Source organism: Acartia tonsa, chromosome 1 (genome assembly GCF_053477335.1).
Source record: "Acartia tonsa isolate MP-2025a chromosome 1, ASM5347733v1, whole genome shotgun sequence".
In the NCBI taxonomy this organism is placed as follows: Eukaryota; Metazoa; Arthropoda; class Copepoda; order Calanoida; family Acartiidae; genus Acartia; species Acartia tonsa.
The window spans coordinates 28312887-28339271 of NC_137260.1; the positions used below are offsets into that span (position 1 = coordinate 28312887).

General features: G+C 33.8%; 1 protein-coding gene and 1 long non-coding RNA gene across 6 annotated transcripts; one reads left to right on the forward strand and one right to left on the reverse strand.

Annotated features, from left to right (window-relative positions):
* The first annotated feature begins 15537 nt into the window (after positions 1-15537).
* Positions 15538-18127, forward strand: LOC145316967 (uncharacterized). The gene is made up of 4 exons (XR_013878786.1): positions 15538-15674; positions 16771-16795; positions 17412-17447; positions 17953-18127. It is a non-coding gene; the product is annotated as an uncharacterized LOC145316967 (long non-coding RNA).
* A 2350-nt stretch (positions 18128-20477) lies between these two features.
* On the reverse strand, positions 20478-26269 carry LOC145316627 (uncharacterized). 5 transcript variants are annotated; one of them, XM_080157285.1, is made up of 7 exons: positions 25976-26129; positions 25017-25113; positions 23545-23653; positions 22900-23018; positions 22510-22613; positions 21673-22203; positions 20478-21307 (listed from the first exon to the last, which is right to left on the reverse strand). In XM_080157285.1, the coding sequence occupies exons 1-7, from the start codon at positions 26008-26010 to the stop codon at positions 21196-21198; spliced, it is 1107 nt and encodes a 368-aa protein (XP_080013411.1). In that variant the 5' UTR covers positions 26011-26129; the 3' UTR covers positions 20478-21195. The 5 variants fall into 5 exon arrangements, with proteins under 5 accessions (XP_080013411.1, XP_080013422.1, XP_080013400.1 ...); XM_080157296.1 differs by having other exon boundaries at positions 21673-22206; positions 25029-25113; positions 25976-26128; XM_080157274.1 differs by having other exon boundaries at positions 21673-22206; positions 25976-26127.
* Between the last annotated feature and the right edge of the window lie 116 nt (positions 26270-26385).

A 26385-nucleotide genomic window follows, 5' to 3' on the forward strand; every position in this document is an offset into this window, starting at 1 on the left:
ATACAATCCATTTTCAATCCATTCTTTATCTTTATCTTCATTTTCATTTCTCTTTTGACCTTTAATTATGTGTAAAGTCAAAACTTAACATGACAAATTAACAGGGATATATGAAAGTAAAATTTAAAAATATTGAACTTAATCTTTTTCAAGTGGTAGTTAAATTTTATTTTTTCAGAAACCTCTACATTAAATATCAATACTTAAAATTTAATTAGCAAACCTTATTCACAAGTAATGCCAGTAGGTTGTTCCTATAGTTGTTTGTTCAAATTATTGTTAAAAAAATCTTAGCATAAACAAATGGACAGTGCATTTTGACCTATTTAACAAAACAATATAGAATGGATTAGTTTATAATAAGTTGGCTTGATTTAGTTCCCTCCATATTATTGACTAAAAAGTAAGAACAGATTTGCCCAAAGCGCAAAAAAGTAATTTAAGTTAAATAAAACAATAAAAGAATGCCATTTACGTATAATACAATGTAGAAAGATGTCTATCTGTATGTCTGTCCGTCTGTCTGCTTGTATGTCTAAGGCTTAAGATCTCAGTAACCTATAAAGAGATTGAGTTCTACTCTTTAGGGAATATCCTGGTCCTGAGTGGTTTTAGGGTATTTTCTTGGGGGTGGGACAACCCTAAGAAAATCATCCCTTAATTTTTTTTCTTTCAGTAACTCTAGAGGATCGGAGCGAAGCCGCTAGTGAAAGAATAAAGCTGTAATTTTTTTCAATTATAACTTCACAAATTGACAATTGGAAGCAGTTCTAATTGGTTCTCTTTTTTGTACTATTTTTATTTGGGGAGTTACCTACATTTGCTACTAATATTTCAATACTTGTTGTTACAATTAAGATTTAATGTTAATATGAAAGACATTTGAAAGAAAAAGTTAATATTATTAATATTTAAATAAAAAAATATAAGGTCAAATTTGTTATAATTAGTATGTAGTAAATTTTGGGATTAAAACTTTCGTAGAATTTATTATAAATCCATAAAAATAACGTGATTGATTTGTGTTAGCCCCACCCAAATTCCCTCACGACAGGAAATAGACCAGATTCAGTCGGGCATCTACCCTAGAATCTTACCAGGACAATAGGACTCTTCTGATGTAGCTATCATCAATGCACTGTGCAGGATGGACGGCGGGCACGTATCTGGTCTGTCCATCCTAAATTTTTGTATCAACTTTTATCATCACAACTTAATCTTAATTGAATTTTTTTATATTCTTAAAAAAGATTTTGCTAGATAAAATAAAAATAATAAGACTATATAATGCTCTCGTCAAAGAGAAGAGAAGCTACGCATAAAAGAAATAAAAATTATCAAAAATCTGTTTATTGAATTTTAAAGATGTTTTGCATGACTGGTTTTATGAGGTAAAGATCAGTAATTCATTCATAAGTATCTGAACTCAAAATTCATGGAATTATCAAAAAATATTGTTTCGTTTGAAAGGGGGCTTTGTTGTGAAATGCAACCATTCTAGTCCACTAGTTGTTGGGGAAGTAAATATTTTGGAAAAGGGTTATCCTATCTGTGAGGACAGTTATGTTAGTCCGTTTATTCAAATTTTCTATGTTAATCTAGATTACATTAGTACAAACTTTAGCTTGGCACAAAATTATAAAATCAAAATGAGTAGAGATGAAAATAGAATTTATTGTCTAAAACACAATCTAAACCTGATAAAATTGACATTAGTATAAATTACTTTCTAATAGCAAACAGATAGAAGTATACTACGATGCTGACATCCAAAATCCAAATTTACCATGCATATATAAGATCATCACACTTTGTATAAATCTAAATCATTTGACTTTCTTTTCAGAATTGATTAGATTATCTGATCTTTTTATTAACATTTTTTCTTATTCTCTTTTCTGATAATAATTGCACACAGATGTGCTGAATTTTAATTTCCAAATGTGTACGCAGTTTCCTCGGTGTTTCCTCATCCTATCTCAATAATCGTTTATTCGTTCAAAATTTTGAAAGTTTGGAAGTTTGAAGCTTTTTTAGCTAGTAGTAAATATTGAGATAGGATGAGGAAACACCGCGGAAACTGCGTACACATATGGAAATTAAAATTCAGCACATCTGCACACAATTAAACCAATTTTAATACTTTCTTTCAGGGATTTCCAGATAAAGTATACCTGTTAGATATCACCACGAATACTTTACTAACAAGTTTGCACATGTTGGAGCTAAACTTCTACGAAGAGCTTTCTTAAAGAATTTTTTCTTCTCTCTTTCACTATTTTAAGTAAAATCCTGTAACATGTTAAAGCTTGGATGTCCTTGTCTCCTAGAAGTTATTATTATTCTATTGAATCTAAGTAAAAATTATTTACTTTGTTCCTTATTTCAATTAATATTACTAACTAAGTTGTAGTTTATAGAGCTCAAACCAGTTGGAAGCCAAAGGGTGGTGTATATGACCCCTGCAAAAATTAAGGGGTATTGGTACACCCCTCTGGGGATCTTATTTCCTGTATTACAATCCTATAGATCTCACTAATTACTAATTAATTTGTAGTTTCTAGAGTTGAATCCAGCTAAAGATTGTCATATCCATCCCCATTGGCAAAACTAATCGGGGTGGATACTTCACTCTTCTTCCCTGTATTGCACCCCTCTGGTTCTCACAACTTACTACAATCCTCTTGATTTTGTAGTAGGTGCTCTTTGCGCACCCAAATGAAAAAACCCTGTGCACGCACAATAATTTTATATTAAAATTTTAGTAAATGTATTCCTAATAATTGTAATGTTTCTATGTGATTTTGAGGCCTGGGGAAACAAGGAGAGGAATTTCCTTATTACGTCAACATCAGGCTTAATGCCATTTTATTTTAAAAAACTGAAGTTGAAGCAGCTTGACAAAAATCAGCCATGTTACATCATAAAAATGAGAGAGATGAGAGGAGAAGTGGGAAAGAAACCCCTAAAAAAAGAGATGGATAATCCATAATTTTTATGACGTCATATGGCTGAATTTTTGAGTAACTTTGTCCAGCTACAAGTTGAACAGTAAAAAAACTTTCAATATTTTAATATTTAATTTAAATCCAGTCACCGAAACCTGAGGTGAATTCTTAAAAAAACTAAAAACAGTTTGCCCCACTAAAATTTTAGTGAGGCAAAATTATCCCCTCTAAATTTTTAGTTTGCCTCACTGATTTTAGTGGGGCAAAAGTTTTTTTAAGAATTCACCTCTGATTAAATAAAGCGGCTGAAGGCGCGGCTTCTTAACAATGTTATACTAATATTTTTTAAAAGCAATTTATCAACTTATTTAAAGTAAATAAAACTTGAAAAGTTAAAATTAAATAAAGTATAATCTAGCATCTTATTTACTGCTTTACCAATCAAGGATATATTTTTATAGAAAATGTTGTCAGTTTTGGGCTAGTTTTAAGGTTGAGAGGTAAATAAAAAACGATCAATAAGATGTTTAAAAAAGAATTATCATTAAAGTAAAGTTATATTTAAAGGGGAGGAAGTGACAGAAAAAAAACCTAAAACGATTCTAAGATTATAAGACCTGCCTTCTTTTAATAATTGTAGTTTGTAGTAAAAACTTTTGTTCGAAGAAAAAATGTATTGAAACCATTAATTACGCATGAATATACTGTATACTTATACTGTACGAACAAAAGCTATTCGCTAAACTACAAATAATTTTTCAGATATAATTTTTTTTGAAAAATTTATATCTGAAAAATATAGACAATCAATTTTACGTTAAGCCACTACATTAGTATAAGATTATAACCTGTTTTTTTTTTAGCTCCGTGCCTTCGGCATCTCTGTGATTTTAATCTCATTTTTGTACATTTTTATATTCGTAGAAAACTGGATATAATATGAGCATATTCATAATTTTTCAGTATAGCTAGGAACCGGTTCTAATCAGTGGCCACTAGAATAGTTATTTCTCGCATCGTATTATAAACGGCTTTCCGCGGATATAGAACGTACAATTATAAAATTAAAACTAGTTTTTTTAGCCCCGAGGTGCCGAAGGCACCAGCTAAAAAAATTGGTATACATTTGCTATACTATACTGTGGGTATACATTTGCTATACTATACTGAGGGTATACATTTGCTATACTCTCCAGAGGGTATACATTTGTGTCTCGCAGTTTCAACAAATCAATAGTTACTTTATGATAAAGATTTCAAAAAATTTTCTTTGTTGAAGGCTGGAACATTACTAAAGAATGTATCCTTGTTATAATCTTATCTAACATTACACTGTACAAAATTTGAGGACAAAAAAATCCATGTAGTATATTTTGTTTTGGATATAAATTGAATGGTTATGGATAATTTCACTCAGTTTACTTTTGACTCTCAAAAGGTGGGTATAATAATGTTCTTTGTATTTAACAAAATTATTTGCTTCCCTTTTAAAAGTTAACCTTTTTAATGTAAAGTTTATCTATAATTAAGCATTGTAAATTGTAACGTGATAATAACATAAGCTTTGACTTTAAAATTAATTAAATAGAATATGGTTACTGTTAAAGCCTCATTTTTAAATTGTAGAGGATGCTAAGTAGGTTTAGTAAAAAAATCCCTAGAATTCAGATCGTACTAAACAATATTTTAATTTTAATTTTCAAAAGAATTTCAAGGTAAAGATGAAACTGTACATTCTTGTTGCTGCCTGTCTGGTTATCCTGGCACAGTTCTGTGTCTAGCCTACAGAGGGACAGTTAGAATCAAGTATAATTCTAGTTGCTACCTGTCTGGTTATCCTGGCACAGTTCTGTGCCCAGCCTACAGAGAAACAGGTAAGAATCAAGTATAATTCTGGTTGCTACCTGTCTTGGTATGCTGGCACAGTTCTGTGTCCAGCCTACAGAGGGACAGCTAAGAATCAAGTATAATTCTGGTTGCTACCTGTCTGGTTATCCTGGCACAGTTCTGTGTCCAGCCTACAGAGGGACAGGTAAGAATCAAGTATAATTCAGGTTGCTACCTGTCTGGTTATCCTGGCACAGTTCTGTGCCCAGCCTACAAAGGGACAGGTAAGAATCAAGTATAATTCTGGTTGCTACCTGTCTGGTTATCCTGGCACAGTTTTGTGTCCAGCCTAAAGAGGGACAGGTAAGAATCAAGTATAATTCTGGTTGCTACCTGTCTGGTTATCCTGGTACAGTTCTGTGTCCAGCCTACAAAGGGACAGGTAAGAATCAAGTATAATTCTGGTTGCTACCTGTCTGGTTATTCTGGCTCAGTTCTGTGTCCAGACTACAGAGGGACAGGTAAGAATCAAGGATAATTATGGTTGCTATCTGTCTGGTTATCCTGGCACAGTTCTGTGTCTAGCCTACAGAGGGACAGTTAGAATCAAGTATAATTCTAGTTGCTACCTGTCTGGTTATCCTGGTACAGTTCTGTGTCCAGCCTACAGAGTGACAGGTAAGAATCAAGTATAAATCTGGTTGCTACCTGTCTGGTTATCCTGGCACAGTTCTGTGTCCAGCCCACAGAGGGACAGCTAAGAATCAAGTATAATTCTGGTTGCTACCTGTCTGGTTATCCTGGCACAGTTCTGTGTCCAGCCTACAGAGGGACAGGTAAGAATCAAGTATAATTCTGGTTGCTACCTGTCTGGTTATCCTGGCACAGTTCTGTGCCCAGCCTACAGAGAAACAGGTAAGAATCAAGTATAATTCTGGTTGCTACCTGTCTGGTTATCCTGGCACAGTTCTGTGTCCAGCCTACAGAGGGACAGGTAAGAATCAAGTATAATTCTGGTTGCTACCTGTCTGGTTATTCTGGCTCAGTTCTGTGTCCAGCCTACAGAGGGACAGGTAAGAATCAAGGATAATTATGGTTGCTATCTGTCTAGTTATCCTAGCATAGTTCTGTGTCCAGCCTACAGAGGGACAGGTAAGAATCAAGTATAATTCTGGTTATCCTGGTACATTCTGTGTCTAGCATACAGAGAAACAGGTAAGAATCAAGTATAATTCTGGTTGCTACCTGTCTGGTTATCCTGGCATAGTTCTGTGTCCAGCCTACAGAGGGACAGGTAAGAATTAAGTATAATTCTGGTTGCTACCTGTCTTGTCATCCTGGCACAGTTCTGTGTCCAGCCTACAGAAGGACAGGTAAGAATCAAGGATAATTCTGGTTGCTACCTGTCTGGTTATCCTGGCACAGTTCTGTGTCCAGCCTACAGAGGGACAGGTAAGAATCAAGTATAATTCTGGTTGCTACCTGTCTGGTTATCCTAGCATAGTTCTGAATCCAGCCTACAGAGGGACAGGTAAGAATCAAGGATAATTCTGGTTGATACCTGTCTGGTTATCCTAGCATAGTTCTGTGTCCAGCCTACAGAGGGACAGGTAAGAATCAAGTATAATTCTGGTTGCTACCTGTCTGGTTATCCTGGCACAGTTCTGTGTCCAGCCTACAGAGGAACAGGTAAGAATCAAGGATAATTCTAGTTGCTACCTGTATGGTTATTCTGGCATAGTTCTGTGTCCAGCCTACAGAGGGACTGGTAAGAATCAAGGATAATTCTGGTTGCTATCTGTCTAGTTATCCTGCATAGTTCTGTGTCCAGCCTACAGAGGGACAGGTAAGAATCAAGTATAATTCTGGTTGCTACCTGTCTGGTTATCCTGGCACAGTTCTGTGTCCAGCCTACAAAGGGACAGGTAAGAATCAAGTATAATTCTGGTTGCTACCTGTCTGGTTATCCTGGCACAGTTCTGTGTCCAGCCTACAGAGAAACAGGTAAGAATCAAGTATAATTCTGGTTGCTACCTGTCTGGTTATCCTGGCACAGTTCTGTGTCTAGCCTACAAAGGGACAGGTAAGAATCAAGTATAATTCTGGTTGCTACCTGTCTGGTTATTCTGGCTCAGTTCTGTGTCCAGCCTAAAGAAGGACAGGTAAGAATCAAGTATAATTCTGGTTGCTACCTGTCTGGTTATCCTGGCACAGTTCTGTGTCCAGCCTACAGAGAAACAGGTAAGAATCAAGTATAATTCTGGTTGTTACCTATCTGGTTATCCTGGCACAGTTCTGTGTCCAGCCTACAGAGGGACAGGTAAGAATCAAGTATAATTCTGGTTGCTACCTGTCTGGTTATTCTGGCTCAGTTCTGTGTCCAGCCTACAGAGGGACAGGTAAGAATCAAGGATAATTCTGGTTGCTATCTGTCTGGTTATCCTAGCATAGTTCTGTGTCCAGCCTACAGAGGGACAGGTAAGAATCAAGGATAATTCTGGTTGCTACCTGTATGAATATTCTGGCATAGTTCTGTGTCCAGTCTACAGAGGGACAGATAAGAATCAAGGATAATTCTGGTTTCTACCTGTATGAATATTCTGGCATAGTTCTGTGTCCAGCCTACAGAGGAACAGGTAAGAATCAAGGATATTTCTGGTTGCTGCCTGTCTGGTTATCCTAGCATGGTTCTGTGTCCAGCCTACAGAGGGACAGGTAAGAATCAAGGATAATTCTGGTTGCTACCTGTATGAATATTCTGGCATAGTTCTGTGTCCAGCCTACAGTGGGACAGGTAAGAATCAAGGATAATTCTGGTTGCTGCCTGTCTAGTTATCCTAGCATAGTTCTGTGTCTAGCCTAATTATATAGAAAATCTATATATCTGATATTGTATCTATCCGTTACGGACGGACGGACGGACGGACGTACAGACGTACGGACGGACCGGATAGCTTTTTCCGTTAATTTAGGCATGTTAGAATTGTCCTATCGATATTAAATTTTGCATGGTGATTCCTTTAGTAGTTAGGTACGATTTAGAAAGCGTAGCAACTCTATAATCATTACCAAAATGTCCGTACGTCCATTTTAAACATGTTGATTTTTTTACTTTTTTAACAACAAATTTTTATGTGATCAAATCATCGGATTGATCTGATTTTTGGTATATTGATTCCTGGGACAACAAAGTATAATGTAATGAGCGAAGCAACTCTATAATCAAGTCCTAAAAATGTAAGTATGTCCATAATCATTATCCTGTATCAAGCAGTTTTTCAGCAAATTTACTTACAATTTTCCTTTGACTATTATACATTCGCATTCTGATTATTCAGTTCTGACATTATACAAGTGTTAATGTCCGTTTGTCCTACCGTTTCAGAGCTTCGCCTTTATGGATGTTGTCATCCTTGTTTTTCTAAACTTTGGTATTAAAATGGCACAATTGTCAAACAGTTGCTCGCAATCGGATATAATAAAACCCCTTATAAGAAGTGTGGACAAATTTTATTTTTTTTAGATTTTATTTTTAAAGACTCAATAAAAAGGAAGTGATATCCATTTTACATAACTTTCCATAGAAAAGACAAAGTAAAAAAGAATGTCGGATGTAAACCATTGTGATGAACAAACAACAACAACAAAAAACTTACATTGACAGCAGCGTTGAAAATTTGACGTACTCCCTGAAACAAAATATAACATAAATAATTTTATTAAAAACTCTAAATTTACAATATCAGATATATAGATTTTCTATATAATTAGGCTAGACACAGAACTATGCTAGGATAACTAGACAGGCAGCAACCAGAATTATCCTTGATTCTTACCTGTCCCACTGTAGGCTGGACACAGAACTATGCCAGAATATTCATACAGGTAGCAACCAGAATTATCCTTGATTCTTACCTGTCCCTCTGTAGGCTGGACACAGAACCATGCTAGGATAACCAGACAGGCAGCAACCAGAAATATCCTTGATTCTTACCTGTTCCTCTGTAGGCTGGACACAGAACTATGCCAGAATATTCATACAGGTAGAAACCAGAATTATCCTTGATTCTTATCTGTCCCTCTGTAGACTGGACACAGAACTATGCCAGAATATTCATACAGGTAGCAACCAGAATTATCCTTGATTCTTACCTGTCCCTCTGTAGGCTGGACACAGAACTATGCTAGGATAACCAGACAGATAGCAACCAGAATTATCCTTGATTCTTACCTGTCCCTCTGTAGGCTGGACACAGAACTGAGCCAGAATAACCAGACAGGTAGCAACCAGAATTACACTTGATTCTTACCTGTCCCTCTGTAGGCTGGACACAGAACTGTGCCAGGATAACCAGATAGGTAACAACCAGAATTATACTTGATTCTTACCTGTTTCTCTGTAGGCTGGACACAGAACTGTGCCAGGATAACCAGACAGGTAGCAACCAGAATTATACTTGATTCTTACCTGTCCTTCTTTAGGCTGGACACAGAACTGAGCCAGAATAACCAGACAGGTAGCAACCAGAATTATACTTGATTCTTACCTGTCCCTTTGTAGGCTAGACACAGAACTGTGCCAGGATAACCAGACAGGTAGCAACCAGAATTATACTTGATTCTTACCTGTTTCTCTGTAGGCTGGACACAGAACTGTGCCAGGATAACCAGACAGGTAGCAACCAGAATTATACTTGATTCTTACCTGTCCCTTTGTAGGCTGGACACAGAACTGTGCCAGGATAACCAGACAGGTAGCAACCAGAATTATACTTGATTCTTACCTGTCCCTCTGTAGGCTGGACACAGAACTATGCAGGATAACTAGACAGATAGCAACCAGAATTATCCTTGATTCTTACCAGTCCCTCTGTAGGCTGGACACAGAACTATGCCAGAATAACCATACAGGTAGCAACTAGAATTATCCTTGATTCTTACCTGTTCCTCTGTAGGCTGGACACAGAACTGTGCCAGGATAACCAGACAGGTAGCAACCAGAATTATACTTGATTCTTACCTGTCCCTCTGTAGGCTGGACACAGAACTATGCTAGGATAACCAGACAGGTATCAACCAGAATTATCCTTGATTCTTACCTGTCCCTCTGTAGGCTGGATTCAGAACTATGCTAGGATAACCAGACAGGTAGCAACCAGAATTATACTTGATTCTTACCTGTCCCTCTGTAGGCTGGACACAGAACTGTGCCAGGATAACCAGACAGGTAGCAACCAGAATTATCCTTGATTCTTACCTGTCCTTCTGTAGGCTGGACACAGAACTGTGCCAGGATGACAAGACAGGTAGCAACCAGAATTATACTTAATTCTTACCTGTCCCTCTGTAGGCTGGACACAGAACTATGCCAGGATAACCAGACAGGTAGCAACCAGAATTATACTTGATTCTTACCTGTTTCTCTGTATGCTAGACACAGAATGTACCAGGATAACCAGAATTATACTTGATTCTTACCTGTCCCTCTGTAGGCTGGACACAGAACTATGCTAGGATAACTAGACAGATAGCAACCATAATTATCCTTGATTCTTACCTGTCCCTCTGTAGGCTGGACACAGAACTGAGCCAGAATAACCAGACAGGTAGCAACCAGAATTATACTTGATTCTTACCTGTCCCTCTGTAGGCTGGACACAGAACTGTGCCAGGATAACCAGACAGGTAGCAACCAGAATTATACTTGATTCTTACCTGTTTCTCTGTAGGCTGGGCACAGAACTGTGCCAGGATAACCAGACAGGTAGCAACCAGAATTATACTTGATTCTTACCTGTCCCTCTGTAGGCTGGACACAGAACTGTGCCAGGATAACCAGACAGGTAGCAACCAGAATTATACTTGATTCTTAGCTGTCCCTCTGTGGGCTGGACACAGAACTGTGCCAGGATAACCAGACAGGTAGCAACCAGATTTATACTTGATTCTTACCTGTCACTCTGTAGGCTGGACACAGAACTGTACCAGGATAACCAGACAGGTAGCAACTAGAATTATACTTGATTCTAACTGTCCCTCTGTAGGCTAGACACAGAACTGTGCCAGGATAACCAGACAGATAGCAACCATAATTATCCTTGATTCTTACCTGTCCCTCTGTAGTCTGGACACAGAACTGAGCCAGAATAACCAGACAGGTAGCAACCAGAATTATACTTGATTCTTACCTGTCCCTTTGTAGGCTGGACACAGAACTGTACCAGGATAACCAGACAGGTAGCAACCAGAATTATACTTGATTCTTACCTGTCCCTCTTTAGGCTGGACACAAAACTGTGCCAGGATAACCAGACAGGTAGCAACCAGAATTATACTTGATTCTTACCTGTCCCTTTGTAGGCTGGGCACAGAACTGTGCCAGGATAACCAGACAGGTAGCAACCTGAATTATACTTGATTCTTACCTGTCCCTCTGTAGGCTGGACACAGAACTGTGCCAGGATAACCAGACAGGTAGCAACCAGAATTATACTTGATTCTTAGCTGTCCCTCTGTAGGCTGGACACAGAACTGTGCCAGCATACCAAGACAGGTAGCAACCAGAATTATACTTGATTCTTACCTGTTTCTCTGTAGGCTGGGCACAGAACTGTGCCAGGATAACCAGACAGGTAGCAACTAGAATTATACTTGATTCTAACTGTCCCTCTGTAGGCTAGACACAGAACTGTGCCAGGATAACCAGACAGGCAGCAACAAGAATGTACAGTTTCATCTTTACCTTGAAATTCTTTTGAAAATTAAAATTAAAATATTGTTTAGTACGATCTGAATTCTAGGGATTTTTTTACTAAACCTACTTAGCATCCTCTACAATTTAAAAATGAGGCTTTAACAGTAACCATATTCTATTTAATTAATTTTAAAGTCAAAGCTTATGTTATTATCACGTTACAATTTACAATGCTTAATTATAGATAAACTTTACATTAGAAAGGTTAACTTTTAAAAGGGAAGCAAATAATTTTGTTAAATACAAAGAACATTATTATACCCACCTTTTGAGAGTCAAAAGTAAACTGAGTGAAATTATCCATAACCATTCAATTTATATCCAAAACAAAATATACTACATGGATTTTTTTGTCCTCAAATTTTGTACAGTGTAATGTTAGATAAGATTATAACAAGGATACATTCTTTAGTAATGTTCCAGCCTTCAACAAAGAAAATTTTTTGAAATCTTTATCATAAAGTAACTATTGATTTGTTGAAACTGCGAGACACAAATGTATACCCTCTGGAGAGTATAGCAAATGTATACCCTCAGTATAGTATAGCAAATGTATACCCACAGTATAGTATAGCAAATGTATACCAATTTTTTTAGCCGGTGCCTTCGGCACCTCGGGGCTAAAAAAACTAGTTTTAATTTTATAATTGTACGTTCTATATCCGCGGAAAGCCGTTTATAATACGATGCGAGAAATAACTATTCTAGTGGCCACTGATTAGAACCGGTTCCTAGCTATACTGAAAAATTATGAATATGCTCATATTATATCCAGTTTTCTACGAATATAAAAATGTACAAAAATGAGATTAAAATCACAGAGATGCCGAAGGCACGGAGCTAAAAAAAAAACAGGTTATAATCTTATACTAATGTAGTGGCTTAACGTAAAATTGATTGTCTATATTTTTCAGATATAAATTTTTCAAAAAAAATTATATCTGAAAAATTATTTGTAGTTTAGCGAATAGCTTTTGTTCGTACAGTATAAGTATACAGTATATTCATGCGTAATTAATGGTTTCAATACATTTTTTCTTCGAACAAAAGTTTTTACTACAAACTACAATTATTAAAAGAAGGCAGGTCTTATAATCTTAGAATCGTTTTAGGTTTTTTTTCTGTCACTTCCTCCCCTTTAAATATAACTTTACTTTAATGATAATTCTTTTTTAAACATCTTATTGATCGTTTTTTATTTACCTCTCAACCTTAAAACTAGCCCAAAACTGACAACATTTTCTATAAAAATATATCCTTGATTGGTAAAGCAGTAAATAAGATGCTAGATTATACTTTATTTAATTTTAACTTTTCAAGTTTTATTTACTTTAAATAAGTTGATAAATTGCTTTTAAAAAATATTAGTATAACATTGTTAAGAAGCCGCGCCTTCAGCCGCTTTATTTAATCAGAGGTGAATTCTTAAAAAAACTTTTGCCCCACTAAAATCAGTGAGGCAAACTAAAAATTTAGAGGGGATAATTTTGCCTCACTAAAATTTTAGTGGGGCAAACTGTTTTTAGTTTTTTTAAGAATTCACCTCAGGTTTCGGTGACTGGATTTAAATTAAATATTAAAATATTGAAAGTTTTTTTACTGTTCAACTTGTAGCTGGACAAAGTTACTCAAAAATTCAGCCATATGACGTCATAAAAATTATGGATTATCCATCTCTTTTTTTAGGGGTTTCTTTCCCACTTCTCCTCTCATCTCTCTCATTTTTATGATGTAACATGGCTGATTTTTGTCAAGCTGCTTCAACTTCAGTTTTTTAAAATAAAATGGCATTAAGCCTGATGTTGACGTAATAAGGAAATTCCTCTCCTTGTTTCCCCAGGCCTCAAAATCACATAGAAACATTACAATTATTAGGAATACATTTACTAAAATTTTAATATAAAATTATTGTGCGTGCACAGGGTTTTTTCATTTGGGTGCGCAAAGAGCACCTACTACAAAATCAAGAGGATTGTAGTAAGTTGTGAGAACCAGAGGGGTGCAATACAGGGAAGAAGAGTGAAGTATCCACCCCGATTAGTTTTGCCAATGGGGATGGATATGACAATCTTTAGCTGGATTCAACTCTAGAAACTACAAATTAATTAGTAATTAGTGAGATCTATAGGATTGTAATACAGGAAATAAGATCCCCAGAGGGGTGTACCAATACCCCTTAATTTTTGCAGGGGTCATATACACCACCCTTTGGCTTCCAACTGGTTTGAGCTCTATAAACTACAACTTAATTAGTAATATTAATTGAAATAAGGAACAAAGTAAATAATTTTTACTTAGATTCAATAGAATAATAATAACTTCTAGGAGACAAGGACATCCAAGCTTTAACATGTTACAGGATTTTACTTAAAATAGTGAAAGAGAGAAGAAAAAATTCTTTAAGAAAGCTCTTCGTAGAAGTTTAGCTCCAACATGTGCAAACTTGTTAGTAAAGTATTCGTGGTGATATCTAACAGGTATACTTTATCTGGAAATCCCTGAAAGAAAGTATTAAAATTGGTTTAATTGTGTGCAGATGTGCTGAATTTTAATTTCCATATGTGTACGCAGTTTCCGCGGTGTTTCCTCATCCTATCTCAATATTTACTACTAGCTAAAAAAGCTTCAAACTTCCAAACTTTCAAAATTTTGAACGAATAAACGATTATTGAGATAGGATGAGGAAACACCGAGGAAACTGCGTACACATTTGGAAATTAAAATTCAGCACATCTGTGTGCAATTATTATCAGAAAAGAGAATAAGAAAAAATGTTAATAAAAAGATCAGATAATCTAATCAATTCTGAAAAGAAAGTCAAATGATTTAGATTTATACAAAGTGTGATGATCTTATATATGCATGGTAAATTTGGATTTTGGATGTCAGCATCGTAGTATACTTCTATCTGTTTGCTATTAGAAAGTAATTTATACTAATGTCAATTTTATCAGGTTTAGATTGTGTTTTAGACAATAAATTCTATTTTCATCTCTACTCATTTTGATTTTATAATTTTGTGCCAAGCTAAAGTTTGTACTAATGTAATCTAGATTAATATAGAAAATTTGAATAAACGGACTAACATAACTGTCCTCACAGATAGGATAACCCTTTTCCAAAATATTTACTTCCCCAACAACTAGTGGACTAGAATGGTTGCATTTCACAACAAAGCCCCCTTTCAAACGAAACAATATTTTTTGATAATTCCATGAATTTTGAGTTCAGATACTTATGAATGAATTACTGATCTTTGCCTCATAAAACCAGTCATGCAAAACATCTTTAAAATTCAATAAACAGATTTTTGATAATTTTTATTTCTTTTATGCGTAGCTTCTCTTCTCTTTGACGAGAGCATTATATAGTCTTATTATTTTTATTTTATCTAGCAAAATCTTTTTTAAGAATATAAAAAAATTCAATTAAGATTAAGTTGTGATGATAAAAGTTGATACAAAAATTTAGGATGGACAGACCAGATACGTGCCCGCCGTCCATCCTGCACAGTGCATTGATGATAGCTACATCAGAAGAGTCCTATTGTCCTGGTAAGATTCTAGGGTAGATGCCCGACTGAATCTGGTCTATTTCCTGTCGTGAGGGAATTTGGGTGGGGCTAACACAAATCAATCACGTTATTTTTATGGATTTATAATAAATTCTACGAAAGTTTTAATCCCAAAATTTACTACATACTAATTATAACAAATTTGACCTTATATTTTTTTATTTAAATATTAATAATATTAACTTTTTCTTTCAAATGTCTTTCATATTAACATTAAATCTTAATTGTAACAACAAGTATTGAAATATTAGTAGCAAATGTAGGTAACTCCCCAAATAAAAATAGTACAAAAAAGAGAACCAATTAGAACTGCTTCCAATTGTCAATTTGTGAAGTTATAATTATAGAAAAGCTTCGCTTTTAAAAATACTGTTATTAATTCCCTATTAAAAGACACTATTTTGTTTGCCTGGACTTTTGGCCCCTTGAAGACAACTAAACTGGAATGCTGTCTATGATACGATGCGATAAATAACTATAATTAACTTTATCAACAAAACTATATAGAATTTTTAGAACGGTGTGAGACCCGGCGTGGCTGGACAAGTACTTGCTGCTTCCTGCCCTAGAGGTTATAATATCACATATCTTTATCCAGGGAGGGATTGGAGAGAGGGCTGTTTATTACACTAGTCCCCAAAGTTTCATAATGACATTTCTCGTATTCATTCTCAATCCGGTGGATAGGAACCGTTTCTCATACATACGAAAAAACTATGTCTAGCATCGTATTACATATAGCTTTCTACGAATATATAAATACAATCATAAGATTAAAACTAGTTTTTTGGCCCGTGCATTCGGGATCTCGTGGCTTATAAAACTGGGTATAATCTTATAATTGTAAATTCTATATCCGCGGAAAGCTGTTTATAATACGATGAAAAAAATAACTATTCTTGTTCGTTGGTTTAACAAATTAAGGGACTTTTTAAAATTTTAATTGGTTGGTTCATTAAGTTGAGTGTCCGAACGTTTCAACCACTAATTGAAATCTACAGCAGAAGTAATTTTGTGTATTATCTTTGGAGATATACATCAATTTAATGACCATTGTCTTTTCCTATAGATCCTTGTATCTTTATCCTTAACCATATTGAGCCGAATCCTATTATATGTATTTTTCAAGACAAGCCTGGGGCCTAGGAATTACACATATTTCCTTATATCTATGTAACCATAACTTTTTTGTTAGACAATGAAACCCTATAAAAGTTCAGGGAAAAGGGAATGTGATTCTGACAAACAATTCTAAAGGAAAATTTCCCCATAACCCCCTTGCCTTTTTTCTCGTCCTTCTTACCCACTCCCCTTCACTTACATAAAAGACAAGTTATACCCATCATTACCCCAACAAAATATTAAAGTTTGCGGCAATTTTGATTGTAATTAATTGGCTGAATAGCATCCCCTGATATTAGTTGGCTTATTATCTAAATTATATGATCAGATAAATGTCTACATATTTTTCTCCAACAATTACAAAAAAAAACAATGTATGACTAAAAAATTTAAATTGATGGGTATCTGCAACAGTTCAGGATTAAATTTTATCTCTAATTACATGATAGATACTTAAAAAATACGTTTTTATAAAAAAAATATTTTATGTTACTCTATCATTAAATCCGATTAGGTTGTCACAATATAATTTAGTTTAATTTTAGGTTGTTCTCCAAGAAGATGTAATGGGTAAGAAAACAAAATTTCCTAATTTTTTTGCTGGATTTATTGTTAGTTACTAAAGGAAGTCGCCCCTTATAGGTTGCTTTCAAGGGTGGGGTGAGGATATTTCGGGAATAGTCCCTTTCGTAACATCGCCCCATAAGGGGCGATTCGTCGTATTTTTATAATGGCTTTTTAAAGGTTATTTTATGATAGGTTAGGTTATATTGGGTTAGGTGATTGCCCCACAGAGTTAGGTAATTGGCCCCGCAGGGTTAAAGCCCCCCACAGGGGCTAGAAATAGGAGAAAAGCTACTGTGAAAAATATGAAAAATCGCCCCATAAGGTGCGATGTTACGAAAGGGACTATACCCAATATTTCTTTTCTAGGTGTGATTTATCTTGGGAGGGTGGATTAGTTCCTTTAACAATTAAGCAGAGTCATATATGTAATTCCACCAGTCAGAAAGATCTTACTTAATGACACACAATCATTCAGATAAACTAAACATCAAGGCATTTCTAAAAGATGATATGATTTTTAAGCATGTCTGTCAACATACAGTAAAATATTATTGATTGCAAATGTCATATGTTTCCTAAAATATATATATTTATTTTTTAAATTAGATAATACTTTTAGGCAATTCAAGTGTGTAAAAGCCTTCAGAGGATGCGGGTATGAATGCTTCATTTTCTTAGTCTCATTTATAATTTTAATTACAAAACCATGCATTATAATATCAATAGAATATTTTAAAAATAGCTTCGCGGACCATAATCCATTTGGTCAAATTGTGCAGAGAATTTTTTTAGTTTAATTATCTTCAGAAACTTAAATAAGAAATCAAATTTCTTCATTTTATCATTAGCAATCATTTAAGGGTACATTGAGTATTAAAATCTTATGCAGGGACTTATTTTATGGGATTTGGGTTGATTGCTCCTTTAAAACAGCAGAATTTTAAATAATAGTGCAGTTACTCTATATTCAGAGTTCCTCCGAACGTCACTCCGTCACAACAAAAACGTTTTTTAGCTTGCAAGGTTTCGTGAATTTAAGCAGTTTTTTTTTTACAACTTACTCTATTTTCTTTTGCCAACTTCCTGTTTTCCCAGCCAAGCTATTTTGTTAATTCCTATGTTGCGCTTCTTATGTAAATAATTATCGCTGCTATTTTCAGAGCTCCATGCAATGGAGGTGGCAAATGATCATGCACGAAGGATTAACAATAAAATATTGGTGACAGATAATTTTTTGTCATTTTATTACATTTGTACTGTGTACACATTCATTTTTGAATAATTTTAGTTGTTACTTACTTTTTGGTCATTAATAAATATAATATTTTTAACAAACATTGTACTTATTTTTAAAAACATTGAATTACAAGCTTGTAGCAATCTCTACAACATTTTTGGAAGAGAAAATCACAAAAAAACAAAGAAAATTACCTGAAGGTATGTTTGTGTTTCCATCTGTCCAGTAAGATCTCGTAAACAACTTAACCGAAGTGAAGTGGTGAAGCTGCCATTAAAAATTTTATGGACGTTTATTAATCTTTAAAAAATATGTATTTTAGCTGTAGTTTTCCATTCTCGTACTTAGACAAATATAATACACAAATGTAAATAATAAAAATATGATTTGAAGCAATTAATTAAAACTACAAATTGTCTCATTGTCTCAAACGGGATCGCGACGTCGACGTTTTTGTGTTTAATTCTGTAGGAACTAGGAACATATTACAAATGTGGGGAGGGTGTAATCTCCCCCCATAGTTTTTGTGGTTTTTGATAGGGTCAGGTCTTATAACAATCTGTTTAAATGCAATTTCTACTGTTTAAGTGGGATGCTTCAAATAATATATGTATGTTGCTTTCGCTCAAACATATTTTTAAAATCATAAACCCCTCCTTTTAAGATGTTGTGAGGGCTTTAACCCTGCGAGACGTTATACTACGGAAATTAATCCTGCGGGGCTCTTCTAACTTATCTTGACCTAAAAAATCATAAAATACAAAAATAATCTTCTTTCCGTCCCTCAGTTTTGTTATAGGAGTTTCCGAGATCTTCAGACACAATTACACCCTATTATTTCTAATTGAAATTAAGCTTCTTGTTATTTTTTAAATTTTTGCTATATGAAGAAAAAAAAATTTATTTGAGCCTACATTAAACAGACAGTAAATATCAGTCTATTCTTCGTGTCAATTAACAGTTTGCAGACATATAAAAATAATTTTTTTTTCTTATTTAATTTTATTTGAAGGGTCGTTGTGTGCTTTGTTTTAAAACTAGATTTTATTTTCCAAATAAGGAAGCACATGATTATTATATAAACTTTGCTACTTAGTAGTAGGATGTTTGTGTGTGTGTGTGTATTCAGGAAAGGTATTTTGAATTTTCCAGCTAAAGAAAGCTCCCTCAAAAACACAACATTACGCGTGTGGTAGGGGGTTGTAGAGGGGTGACAAGAACTCTATTTTTCTTAAATATAAGAACAGTTCCTGTGCTACAAATAATTTAGGAGCTATGTGGTAAAATGTCCAGAAAGTTTTAACTCAGTTTGAACATTTTACCTCGCAGCTATCTATACGTAGCCCAGGAACGGTTCTTCTATTCCCAAAAAATCATATCGGTTCTAATAGTAGGCGTAGTATTTTTCTACTATTAACACAAGCCGCGCAATGAGAATTTTAAAAATATCCACAATTTTTGGCACACCCTTCATATATTAGTTGTGTACTCTAAAGCATGAATTTATATCTATTCCTAAAGTCATATAAAGATATATTAAATTATTTATGTATTATTTGTTTTTGTCATCTATTTTAGATTTTAGATTTACACAGTAATATATGACCTATTTTATTATAACATTAATTATGAATTATAATTATCCAGGGATTCAGCGATTAAACAATGTAAGATAAAATTTCCTTCCTGAAAATCTTTTGTGTGGTTTTTTTCCATTGGTGGCTGGTAAATTTTGAAGGGTAATATAAAATTCTAAATGTATTTACCTAGCTTAGTTCCTTAGCCTTCCTGAAAATTTTCAGCTTATACAATTTATGTAAATATCGTTTTTTATAATTTTTAAATATTTGTCTAATTCTGTCGTATGAAAATGTACAATTATAATCAATATAATTGTACCTTTTTTTTACACAAGAGACCATCCGTTTTGTTATTTTATAAGCAATAAACGCATGGAAGATTGACACAGGTATTATGTAGTATCGTCAAAAACAAGTCCCCGAAGAGAAGACAGAAATTTCAACTTTTGCCATGTGATCAAACATTGACAAAATGTCTGGAATACCCATTCCAGCATGATCAATGTCATGGAAATATGATTAATAATAGATAATTATTTTAAAAGCGAATAATATTTATTATAATTAGGGTAGGTCCGTCCGTCCGTAACGGTTAATTTAGACATGTTAGAATTGTCATATGATAAAATTATCCTATTTATCTGATTTTTGGAATACTTATTCCTAGTACAATTATAGGCGAAGCTTCTCTATAATCAAATCCTAAAAATGTAAGTATGTCATTAGACAGTATCCTGTAATTAAGCAATTTTGCAGCTCTACAAGTGTTACTGTTAGTTTGTCCTACCATATCAAAGCTTTGCTTTTATTGATGTTGTCATCCATGTTTTCTAAATATTTTTTTGAGAATAAGTAAGACATATATTGCTTTAAAATACTAACAATTTATTAAAATCTTTGTTATTTACAAGTATTTTTTATGATTATTTACATTTGACAAGTTTTATTTTCATATTGACACCAAGGACAGTTGCATGCATTGTTACATAGCTTAGGGTTGGTTGCAAGTTACAACAGGTGCAGTTACACAGTAATAATAATAATATTAATAACATGGATGTATAAATCACAGCTAAGCTCACAAGTAATTAACAAGAATACATGAGCATCACGGAATTATTTACAATTATTTACATTTTTTTTTGTACAAATTGGTTTTCATTTTGATGGTGACATGAAATTAAATTTTGTTTTCAAATATTTAATGCAATAATGATTTAAACTTAACAATAATATGTGTTATGATAAAATAATATCAATATCATAAACGGTTGTTATTGTAAAAAAATAAATATTTACTTAAAGAATTACTTTATCTATTTACATAATTATGTACAAGATACAAAGAGAGCACTGAATGAATACTATTTCAGTTGAACAAGGATAAGAGGCAAGCAGTATATAAGCTATAACAGCTAGATCTAATCTCTCCTATAGTTTAGAAATGTGACAAAAAGAGCTTTCCAAATTTGAACTATTTTCTTTCTTCACTGTTCGCTCAAAATTTTAGCAAAGCAACTTTTAAAACACATTTAAACAAAATAAGAGATTTAATAAGAAATTTTTTATGATTTGTGATGAACTTTTTAAGCCTTGCTGATGGGGTAGGGATGGTCAACAGCAGTGATGCGCCTCAGTTCAGGAGTTGCTTCAACCTTCACATCATCAGAAATATAAGAGCGGATATCCTCAAAGGTCCTGAAAATAAATTTAATAATTAAAGCAAAGTAATTTAAAAGATTTTGTTTGTCAAATGGCAAGGATATAAATACTTTGATAGGTACAGGAAAATTTCTCCTCACTTCCTGCTTTCCCTCCTCTTTCTTACCAACGTCCCTTTAGTTACAGCACAAAACAAGTTTTACACCAACATGACGCCGAAAACATATTCTTTTTTTTCATTTTCAAGTGAAATTAATTTTCAGACTCACGGCCTCTGGATAGGTACTTCTATGTGGTAGATAAACTTACTCATATAACTAATGTGTCTATTAGACAGATAGACTTATATTTTGCGCATTTTTTTCTTGGTCTTTGTTAGAATATTTTAAGAATATAAATACCTTAGATAAACAGGAGCCATGTGTTGCAGGATTCCACTTCTGAAGTTCTTGCTCTTATTTGGCATGGCACAGTGTTGGATAGCTCCATGGAAGATAACAACATCTCCAGGCTTTCCGGTCATCTGGATGGCGTTAGCGAAAAAATCCTCAACATTATCAGGATATCTGGGCTTGATGTGGGAGTATGGGCGCACTCCGGTACCGCCATTTTCGGCGGTGAATTCAGTCAACAAGGTCACAAACTGAAGGGATAGTGGGGGAGCGTCATCCAAAACGGCGGGGTTACCACGAGGCATAAAGTTTCTGTAGTAAGGATAATCCAGGTGGGGCAGTTGTCCCTTCATACCTGGCAGCACAGTATTGGCCGCGTGGCTGGAAATTTGAGAATTCTGGCCTAGGATTGTGTCGGAAATGTTTAGGATGAGGGGGTGCTGAGCCATCTTCTGGAAGATCTTGCCCTTGTTGATGAGAGCCCAGACCATACCCCGGTAGTTGTTGTGTAGCTCGTCCTTGTTCTCGTGCTTCTCATTCCTTCTCAAATATCATTCAATAAGTAAGGGAAGAAAAATTTAAACAATTCAAAATTATAATTTATTATCATATTTAGATAGATATATTTCAAAAATCTTTAATTATAGACAACAATCAGCTACGCCACTAGAGTGTTTTTAAGGGAGTGTTTTATCCCTGTATCTATAAAAGCTTAATTATAAAAATTAACAATATTAGTTCCGTTTTTTATCGAGATCCCTTGCTACACAGACAGATAGACATCTTGTTACTCTTATTAGGTGATAATTGCTGTTTTGTTTATCTATAAAAAAATTAAAATCTCACTTCTCCATGTAGAATTCTGTATTAGTGTGGTACATAACTCTTTCTCTGGCCATTTCAACATCCTTCTCAGAGTATACACCTTCCAGCTTAATCCAACCAGAGGCCTGAAACAAGAAATAATAACAATATAAATCCTTTTCCAGATTTTTAAACTTTCTTATAATATAACGGAGGTAAAGTATTATTAGCTTTATGGTTTTATTTTTTCTTATCATAACATAAATTGTGTGAAAGATTTGAGTGGAAATTGACAAGATGAAGAGTTTTTAGGTAGAAAATAATTAAAGTTACTACATTAAAAAAATAAAATATCCTTATAAGTTTACAAATGGATGGGGGTAACCCCCACCCCTCTAAAATTTTCAAAATTTGCAAGCTAGTAGAACTTACACTGGGATGAGTGACTGCATGAATGATTTCCTCCAGATTATAATTTTTGGGGTACTGGTAATCATAGGTGACATCATCATCTGTATACTTCAGGCCTTTCTTTCCTTTCTTGGTACACTCTACAATTAATAACATCAATAAAGTAGAGCTTTAAAAACAATCTTTTTAAGTAGACAAGGATGACAACATCCATAAGTAACGAAAAATCATGTAATGGGCAAATGGAAAAAGTAAGTTATAGAGCAGATGTTCAGTTGTCACAACAAAGAAAAAAAGAGAAATAATATGAAGAAAATCACGAAACCTTTCAAAATGAGGTTTATTTTATAAAAGAATTACAGGTTAGAGGCGCATATGTGATATAAATCTTGATTGAAAATTTTATCCGTCTATCATAAACAGCAGCCGAGAAAATAACATTTCCCCCCATAGAGTTACGGACTTACAAACGGTCAGACTAAGTAAATTGAATTGTGGCTAAGCTTTTTTAAACTGCTCAACTTTGATCTATTTAGTAGCACATCTTCTCCATAATTAGTTATGACTTGCCTAATTTGTAGAATACAAATATTTGTATTAAGAATCAGAGCTATCTCAGAAAACCTTTTCTTTTTAAAAATTAATACAAAATATAACCCTCGTTACCCTCGTATTTCTTGGTACAGTGCTCGACAATGTTGGTCCTGTTGGCCAGGCTAATCTTCTCATTGTTGACCAGGGGGGTCACCAGGCCGAATAACACGCTCAAAATTACCTAAAGAGAGATCAAAGTGTCAATTTAGGATAAAACCTTTTTAAAATGGGTAAACTGCAGAAGAATATAAAGCTGGTAAAAGTGTCTCCTAATAAAGAGGAGAAATGTTACAATGTTAAGCCAAACTGTTCAGATTGACGTCATATTATATGACGCCAATTGGAATACTTTAGCCAGAAGTGTTTAAATTTTTTCCACTTTTTTAAGGAAAACTTTTACAAGCTTCAAAAAAATATTTTCCAATTAAAAAAAAAGAAAATTTGCTTTGACAATTCTCTCTAATGATTGTAACTTTTTCGAAATTAAGTATATAATTTTGCTATATACGTTTAATGAAAGAGATTTCCAAATATAAGAAGCTAGAAATAAATATGCTTAATAAAAAAAATAAATCAAAGATACTAGATATAAAAGATAATGTATAAAATGTTCTTTGACTTAAGATAGAAAATTTAAACGTTTGAAAATTATAAAAAATAGGAAAGATAAGATAGATGGAAGATAGAGTAATTAAAAAGGATGAGTCTGTGTCTTAACCTAACCTAGCTTACTTAGGACATCTATCTAATTATTCTTAATCTAAGTCAGTGCAGGAACCTACCCGAAGGTAGAATTATTAATCTAATCTAAAACTTAATAACTTCTAATTTTCTATTCTAAATCTCTCACTGGATGACACTGTGTCAAAACATCATTGAAAACAAAGTTCAACGTATGCTTTTGACAAATAAATAAAACCTGAAATCAACCAAAAAAAATAAAAACACACAAAACCATTGTTTTTAACATCATGCAACTTACGGAGGGGGAATTTAAGGGGTTAAAAAATAATAAATAAATAATCATTACATTGTTACAACTATACAAAGAAAAACACATGATAAAATAAATAAATAAATAATATTTGTCTAGCTGTTGGTTCAATAGTAGACAGCCTAGGCAAATTACTTAGGAACCTTAGCACTAACAAGCTCCAAACAGCAGGATGACTAAAATCTGGAAGAGATCCAGGTATAAATCAAACTACCGTGCTGAAGGTTGGGTCCATAAGAACGCAATGCTTTTTTACTTCAACGAACCCAGTAGTTTAGGAAGGGAATTTCAAGTTATTTCTTATTTGATTTTTATGTTTGATTTTGTAGGGCACACAAAAAAAGGGAATAGGAAAAAACAGAGTAAACTAAATCTGCTCTAACAACTAAACTAAGGAAAAAATGTGCGTGTTAATAAACTGACATAGAAATGAAAGTCCAAAGTCAAAGAAAATAAACAAACAAAATATAAAAAAGAAAAAAATAAGAAAAAAATTAAGAAGAAAAAAGTTGAGCATATAAATGCTTAATCTTTGAAAATGTTGACATACTCTGGTGTGTACCAGAAGATTGTAGGTTGTGACAGGTCCCTGGTGCGACCAGCAGGGATGTGTCGATGCAGGGGCCGCTCTCTTGCGACGACGACAACTGAAATAGCAGGAATAAGATAAATAGCGAGGGCCAGGCAAGGGGCGTACTGGAGGAGCCAAAAGGGAAGCGTGGTGGACACGCCCCCTATAGGTCTGTCTCCACCCCCCACCCGGACACCTCTACACTAAGGATGAGAAGTATGAGAGGTTGGATGTAACCAACCTGGATGAAATAACGATGGTTTGTGACATTACAGTTAAATAAATAATAAATGAAAAAAATACAATTCTAAACATTTTATTCATTCTTTAAGAGTGCAAATTTAATTTTAAGTTTAATTATTAATTTTAATTCTTGATAATTTTTTGTTTTTCCTCTTTCCAGTTTGTTATTTGCACAAATAAAGAATATAAACATTAATTTTCTGATGAAGAAAGACCTGATTTTAAATTCAATATTTTCCATTTCAACATTATTCTAATAATCTAATACATGTTATTGTTCATAAAACATTTGGAAATATAAAAAATACAAAAATCAATTCTTTCTTCAAACTGATACATTTTAAAGTTTAACTCTAATTGTAACAACGCTCAGACTTCTGCTTCTTACTCTATCTATCTAAATGCAGAAGAACTATATCTATCTAACAAAGATTAAAACTAATCATAATTCTTAAGTAAACCATAATATACTATGTCTATTTAACCTACAATAAAACTAAAATAAACCTATCTAATCTTAACCCTAACCAACCAATAATATAAATAAACTTCAAAAAGTTAAAAAAAAATTATAACTCACATTCAAAACCTTTTATGTATATGAATATAAATAGTGACGCAAAAAAAATTAAACGCGAAATCGAACTTACTACCCAAATAAAATCCTGTTTATCATTAAATAAATAATACCTTACCAGAAGAATAAATAAGTTGAATTCGACAAACTCATGCAGTATGAAAAAGAGGATTAATCCACAATAATAAAAAAAATAAAGCTGCTCAAGATCTTTGATTTAATTGGAATTTAAACAATGCTTACTGCTTTTATTAAAAAAATAAGTTAGCGTTAAAGAAAAAAAAAAGATTTAAACTTGACATAAAGAATTGCATGGGGTTGAAGTATAAACTTATAAAAAAAGAATAAGATAACTTACAATTTGCTTCATGATTATGCTGACTCTTTCGATCAACTGAATCTGAATCCTTGTGGAAGCTCCTTAATATTTATACATTTCCTCCCAGAGGTTGGCTACATAGGCATCAGAGGTTAGGCGGAGAAAGAGAGGGAAGAAAGGAAAGAGACATGTAAAGGAAGAGAGAATTA

Bases quoted from the DNA above. Each gene is read 5' to 3' on its own strand.
- LOC145316627 (XM_080157274.1), bottom strand. From the start codon at position 26,010: ATGAGTTTGTCGAATTCAACTTATTTATTCTTCTG. The intron at 23,019-23,544 runs GTAACGAGGGTT...TATTAATTGTAG, and splicing joins CTGTACCAAGAAATACGAGG to AGTGTACCAAGAAAGGAAAG. The intron at 22,614-22,899 runs GTAAGTTCTACT...TTCTTGTTTCAG, and splicing joins ATGCAGTCACTCATCCCAGT to GCCTCTGGTTGGATTAAGCT.